This window comes from Brachyistius frenatus, unplaced genomic scaffold (genome assembly GCF_029030835.1).
Source record: "Brachyistius frenatus isolate BFR_SWC_R1_liver_20210118 unplaced genomic scaffold, ASM2903083v1 Contig_42, whole genome shotgun sequence".
NCBI lineage: Eukaryota > Metazoa > Chordata > Actinopteri > Embiotocidae > Brachyistius > Brachyistius frenatus.
The window spans coordinates 2,910,961-2,917,657 of NW_027210641.1; the positions used below are offsets into that span (position 1 = coordinate 2,910,961).

General features: G+C 40.4%; 1 protein-coding gene across 2 annotated transcripts; it reads right to left on the reverse strand.

Moving 5' to 3' along the window:
• Positions 1 to 281: 281 nt before the first annotated feature.
• slitrk5b (SLIT and NTRK-like family, member 5b) lies at positions 282 to 6,367 on the reverse strand. Of its 2 annotated transcripts, none has more exons than XM_069702663.1 (2): positions 6,083 to 6,367; positions 282 to 5,627 (listed from the first exon to the last, which is right to left on the reverse strand). In XM_069702663.1, exon 2 carries the CDS (start codon positions 5,572 to 5,574, stop codon positions 2,971 to 2,973), a length of 2,604 nt encoding a protein of 867 aa, XP_069558764.1. In that variant the 5' UTR covers positions 5,575 to 5,627; positions 6,083 to 6,367; the 3' UTR covers positions 282 to 2,970. The 2 variants fall into 2 exon arrangements, with proteins under 2 accessions (XP_069558764.1, XP_069558763.1); XM_069702662.1 differs by having other exon boundaries at positions 6,074 to 6,367.
• Positions 6,368 to 6,697: the final 330 nt, after the last annotated feature.

Consider the following 6,697-nt stretch of genomic DNA (forward strand, 5'->3'; position numbering starts at 1 on the left):
CAGAGGTTGACACAGAAAGTCTCTGTTTCATGTGGAAACCGAACGAAACAAATAAAGCGAACATAAAGAGTTGGAATAAGAATAAGACACTGACTTCACCTCTTCTTCTTTGCAAATTCAACATCTGCACATAGTACACACAGAACAGTCACATTTCAATTTAACATATTTTTGGAATATTGGTATTTGTAGTCTCACGTGACAAAAAAGTATGCATTTGGTTAATGATTACAAAAATCTGGACAAGAAAACAAAACAAAAAAATTCTGTTATATTATATACAATTCTACAAATTGAAAGAAACTTCATGATATATAAAATGTTAAAAGTTTGAAATCTTCCTCCAACTACTACATTATATGCCCTTTAAGTAATGTATCATTTACTTATCTGTAGCATTAGTGTGGATGTACAAAATTTACGACACGTATAGTAAAAGAATTATCAATTTGAGAACTGAAAAAATTCAACTAAATGCCAGCCAGTGTTCACAACAAAAAACATTTTGTGTGTATCTGTCTGTGCATGTTTACAGTGTTTTCACCACTAGGTTCACAGCAATATACAGCATTGATTACAGACACACCTGTGTAGGTACACATCATGCTTCACTGTGTCAATTCAGTTCATTTGATCTAACACATCTCCAAAAAGCAGAAACAGGTCAAGTGACAAAATAATCAGAAAATGACTTTGGACATATGAAAGGCAACACACCAAGACTGTATCCTTGGTAAACAGCATGACTAATGCTGCACTGTAATATTCTGTGACATGCAGACAGGGTCCAGATAAACATGTCCTCCAAATAGCTGAGTTAAGATTTCAGGTTCAGTGCATAATACTGCATATGATGTGAATTTACTGTATGTATTAAACTCCCAGGGAAAGTCACATTTCTTGGCTTAAACTATTTACCCAGAAATTGGTTAAATTACATTATGGCTGGATGATGTGCTTAGTTTCCCTTAGAGCATAGAACGTTTTTATGCATGAAGACTACTATCCATTCAGCTGCTGCATTCATCTGTTGTGCTTTTCAGTGTGAGAGCTAAAGCTCAAGCACATCTTCACACGTGTTACACTACCCATCAATTCCTCCCTGAAAAAGAGAGAAACAGAAACTGCTAATTGCAATTAAATTGCCTGTTTTCATTATGACCCAAAACCAAACAGATGAAACCAACAATGCCAAGTAGTGAGACAGTGTTTTCTCTCATGCAATACACAAAAATCCACTCAGTACTCCCTTAAAATCACATGTGATTAAAAATATATGAGGTTTTAGAATAAATGAATAATACAAACAGTGGTACAAAAGTACCTCTGAATATTTATGTTAAATTTGAAATGAACAGTTATGGGATGTGATAGTATTATTTAATATCATGTTTATGGGAGTCAGTTGGTGACTGAACAATGGGCATTTTGTACAGATTGTCTAAGTATAATCTATATCTATGCATAGTGCAAGACTTAACATATGTAACCTGTATGCACTTTTCAAACCCATTTCTATGGCTATATGCACGTGTTACTATGTTGTGCATCTCAGAAAGTGACATCATTGTTGACCTGTAGAAGTCAATAGTGCATTTTTCATAAAAAGAAAAAAATCGAATAAATAAATGAGAAAAAGCTCAATATTCATAATTGTTTGTATAAAAATATGCAGTCATTTAAAATATGTTTATATAGGCCTCAACTGAATTTCCAAACTGACAAATATGGAGATATATCAGAGTCCCATTGTATTGTAAATCTACTCAAATGTGTTGTAACTTGATCATAATTGTAGATGTATTCAGTATGTAACATTTTTGTTTTGCTGTACCCTTCTGGGTGTCAAAGTTTGCATATATATTACTTTTTTTTATTTGTGGACTGCTTTGGTAGTGGTACAAGTAATGAGACTATGTTCATGTCAAATGCTAGAAACTGCATTTGTACAAATTTGTAATATATAAAATAGAACTAATTAAAGCTCATTGTCCTTTAGTTCTAATAAATCTGAATACAGCTGTAATTATAATCTTTTAGTTACAACATTTTTGAGTGCATTTATAATACATTACATTTGAACTCGATACAAGTGCAACATGTGTCCTTAATCCACAAGTGCTGTTGGTTTGGAGATGAGGACCACCACTGATTTTTCACTGTTTATGCATTTGGCCAGTTTTTTAGGGTATTAATGATTATTCTCCTAGAAAAAGAGAGCAGAGATTTACTGGTCTCATAATCCGTGATTTCAGATATTCCATTAGAATTAGTTTCATGATCTACTGCACTTAATATTATGATCCCACAGCTTTACATCCTGGAGGACAAACTGCCGGACTAAATGCATCTGGCTCACATTTTCCAAACAGATATACAGACCACGTGACTTTTGTCTACACCTACATGCAGGTCATCTTCATGGTTAGTGATAAATCTACCGGCAGGATACATTTGATTTAGTCACACATATGAGCTTTGTTTGCGAACAAATTAAAAAAGACAGAATTGGCAAGGCATTCATGTATCCGGGAGAAATAAATGGTTTATTTTGGGACAGGAACATGTCATCTGCATGGCTCATTACCACTCATAAAATGCAGCTAATTTGAGAGTTAAAGCTCAGTCTCACATTATTGTCAATGATACAGCTCCAGGATGTATTTTATGATGGGATGAGTCACAGGAGCCCTGAATGTGTGGTTGCTTGTTCATATTTACACATTTAAACCAAACTGTTTCACAACACAGGGATTAAGTGTTAAGTGATACTCTGAAATGAGCAGTGTCCCCCTTAATTACTCACTTCTGTAGGGCATGACTCCCAGAAATGCATTCTGTAGCTCACAATGTACTGTACTCGGTTGAGAAAACAATAATGCCTGTTTCTTAAAAACCTCTTTTTACTCCTGATTAAAATGGAAACATCGCACAAATGTGTCCACTCTGGCCATCTGTTGGCCAAGTCCTTTAAAACTGAGTGAATGTAGTTCGTTTTTCCAGAACCTCAAGGTAGTCTGGATCAATATGGAGCTTTGCTTTCAGTTCCCAGTACTCGCTCCTGTTGGGCTCCACATAAACAGTACTTGGTGTTGCACAATAGAGTATCGTCTGTTGTATTCTCTCTGGGTGGACGTATTGATGCCTTGCATCAAAGTCTGAGGTATACTGATTCGAGGAGTGCGCTGTATGCCTGCATGGCAATGTATTGCTGTAGCGCCTGTGCTTGTCAGGCTCAAGTACATCTCTATAGTAGCATGGATCATCTTGGTGAGGGGTGGCGGGTTTGTTAAGAGGCTCTGGAGTGGTGGTACTGTACTCTGAGCTTATTACATTACTGGCTGCCTCCTCATCCGAGTTCCCCAGAAAAGCACCGCTCAACTCATCAAAGTCTCTAAATCCATCCACCGATTTGTTGTCCGTCGGGGTGTGGGCAGTAGTTCTGCTGGTGGATTCTGTGGGAGGTGGGATATACTCGTACACGTGTCCAGCAGATGTTCTGACTTTGGGGATGGATCCCTTTTTGTAAAGGCCATATTCTATGTTGAGGGAGCTAATGCAAGCATTCATGGAGATATTCTGCTCCTTCTGGCTCTTCTGGTGTCTTTTTTTCATCGCCACAAACAATCCCGCAGCCACAAACACAGACATAATGAAGATGAGGAGAAGGGCAAGAATCATCACAGATAAAGGAATGGTGCCATATTGAGTGTCAGAGTCCAAGGATGTTTCTATGGTGATAGTGCTGCCAGGAAAAGATTCTTCAGACGGCGGAATCATAGAGGCAAGTATATCAGAGTTATTAGGGCAGAAATTAGTTGTCTTGATGTATCGCATATCCTCTCCAGCGAGTTTCTTCGGGGAGCCACAGATGACATTGTTTACAACTGTGCCTGTGCTAAGCTGCTCTAACCACATCTTCAACTCCAGTATGCTACAAGAGCAGTCCCAGGGATTCTCAAACAAATCGACTTGTACCAGTGCTGTAAGCTGATCTAGTACACCACTGACTGGCAGATATCGCAGATGGTTGTTGCGAAGATTTAGTCTGGCTAATGTCAGGCCAGCAAATGTTCCCTCTGGTAAAGTTTTCAGGAGGTTATTGTTCAGAAAAAGAAGCTGAAGTTTGGGTACATGCAGAAAGGTGTCAGAGGTAACCTCTTTAATTACATTGTACTCCAAATATAAGAACTGTAGGCTCTCTAACCCATAAAACATATCAGCTGCAAGTCGGTCTATCAAATTCCCGTTAAGGTAAAGTCTTCGTAGATGTGTCAAATCGCCAAAAGCTTTGTCATGAACGCGAGCTATTCGATTGTTACCAAGATGGAGCAAATCTAATCCAGTGGCCTCGATAAAATCGGATCTACGCACCACAGGAATGTAATTCCCTGTGAGATACATCTTTTTGGGATTGTAAGGTTTGGGACTTAAGTCAGAGATTTGCTCGATCTTTCGCTCCTGGCAGTTCACATTCAGGCCAAGGTCAGAAATCTGAAGATTGCAGGTGCAGGCAGCGGGGCAGTCTAAAGGCACGGGGGATTTAGTCTGATATGAAATAATTTGGCCATAATTTTGTGGTTTGTTAGACGGGATGCGAGCAGTGGGTCTTGACTTTAATTTGGCTGACTGCCGAGGTCCCTTCGTGGGTCTTGATGAGGATCGTGCAATTCCGGATGAGGTGAAGGAGGCTGTTACTAAAGTTGGCGTGGTCCTATAGTATGCATCAGTGCTCAAATGTGGCAGCGGTGGCATCTCGTATTCAGCGATTGCTCTCCTCGGGCACAATTCTTGTTTTGAAACCTCATCAAGATCTCTGCCATGAAGCCGAAAAGGGAACTCGCAGACGACATCACCAACCAGAGCTGTGTATGATATGCTCTCAAGCCATGTTTTAAGAGCAATCAACTCGCAAGAGCAGTTCCACGGGTTCTCCTCCAGCTGTAACTCCACGACACTGTTCATGTGCTCCAGCAGACCTGTGTAGGGAAGCACTTTCAGCTGATTCCCCCTCAAGTCTAAATGAGTCAGAGGTACATACTGGAAAATGTTTACAGGCAGAGTAGATATCAAATTGTCATTTAGAATCAGGACCTCCAGATGCCGAAGTCTGCTGAAGGCATTTGGCACCACATGAGTGATATAATTATAATCAATTTGTAGATATTCCAGACTTTCAAGGCCAAAGAAAAATTCCTCCTTCAAGGCATCGATTTTGTTATTGTTTAGATGTAATCGTTTTAATCCTTGTAGTCCATTAAAAGCTCCAGCTTCAACATCAGATATTTCATTATTTCCCAGATGTAAAATTGTAAGTCCTTTGTACTCGACAAAATCATTGGCAGATAGCTTTTTCAGAAGATTCCCAGTAAGCAGCAGATGATATTGAGAGAAGTGCACTGGGTTTATGTCTGAGAGACTTACAATTCCTCTGTTTTCACAGCACACCGTAAGTATCCCTTCTCTCTCCTCACAGGCACACAGTCCTTGACATATTTCTCCATAATGGCCAAACATCTCAACAGTGCATACTGATGTTGCAATCAGCAAAACATATGGAATCCAAAGATGCATTTTCCTGCAAATGACGGCCAAGCTCACAGTCCTCACAGTATCCTCAATGTCATCTAGAAATAAAAGACATAGATGGTGATGTAAAACAAGCAGGCTGCAATGAAAGCAACTTCCACTCAAGAGGCTCTAGTCGGCATGAGTCAAAGCTTCATTTGCTGTTAGCCAGAGGTAACTTCTGTCTGTGTGGCTGCTGATTTAAAAATGGCTCAAACAAAGCAGGATAGAAAGCAACTCCTTCAAGCAATGTAAATAACAAAAAAGCAAGGTCAAAGCAAGACACGGGCACAAAACAATGGTCTAAACCCGCGGTGAGGGGCAGCCACATCGCATTCGCTTGTAGAGACACGAAAATGCAATTAAAAAAAATACAGCTTTTTGAATGTATTTAAATTACAGATGGTTAGCTGGATTCCTGCATCACAGATCACAATGTAAGCCTTGTCACAGATAAAGACGGCTTGCATAATTGGTGCCGAACTCTCGGGTGGAATATACATACCTCACGCACATTGATGGAGATGTGGGCTCGTTAGGGACGTCAGCGCATCTTTTTATGTTTAATCCGTCAAAACGAAACAGGAAACACGATCTGTTTTACGCGAGCGCGTTCGTCGTCGCTAATGCACAGGAGAGGATGAAAGAAATGCTGATCAACCATAACTGCCAACTGCTTCTCTTTCACCACGCTGTGCCGGAGGAGACGCGGCTATGCCTGGTAGCGAAGTTGCTTTTCCTCCCTCTCTCCCTCTCTCTCTCTCTCCCGGTCTCTGTGGACTCACTCAGCCTCTCACTCGGTGGTCGGGAGGATGTCAAGTCATTTCATGCACAAAAGAATCAGCTCACTGGAGCGTCATTGCGAAATACCCCCCCCCCCCACTCCTCCCCAAAGATCCAGAAGATGTTGACCCAGCTACTTAAAAGATGTTCCCCAAAAATATCAATAATTCACCGGAGCAGGCGCGCTCCCTGCGACTTGTTAAACCGCTTATCATGTTATTCATCCTGAAAACAAACCTTTCACCAGGATGCCAAGTTACATCAGTTTCTCCTAATCTGTCAGTCCTGTAATGTGAGGTGGGAGGAGGAGGAGGAGGTCACTGATGTCCCCGAGTCTGTATTTCCT

Bases quoted from the DNA above. Each gene is read 5' to 3' on its own strand.
- slitrk5b (XM_069702663.1), bottom strand. From the start codon at position 5,574: ATGCATCTTTGGATTCCATATGTTTTGCTGATTGCAACATCAGTATGC.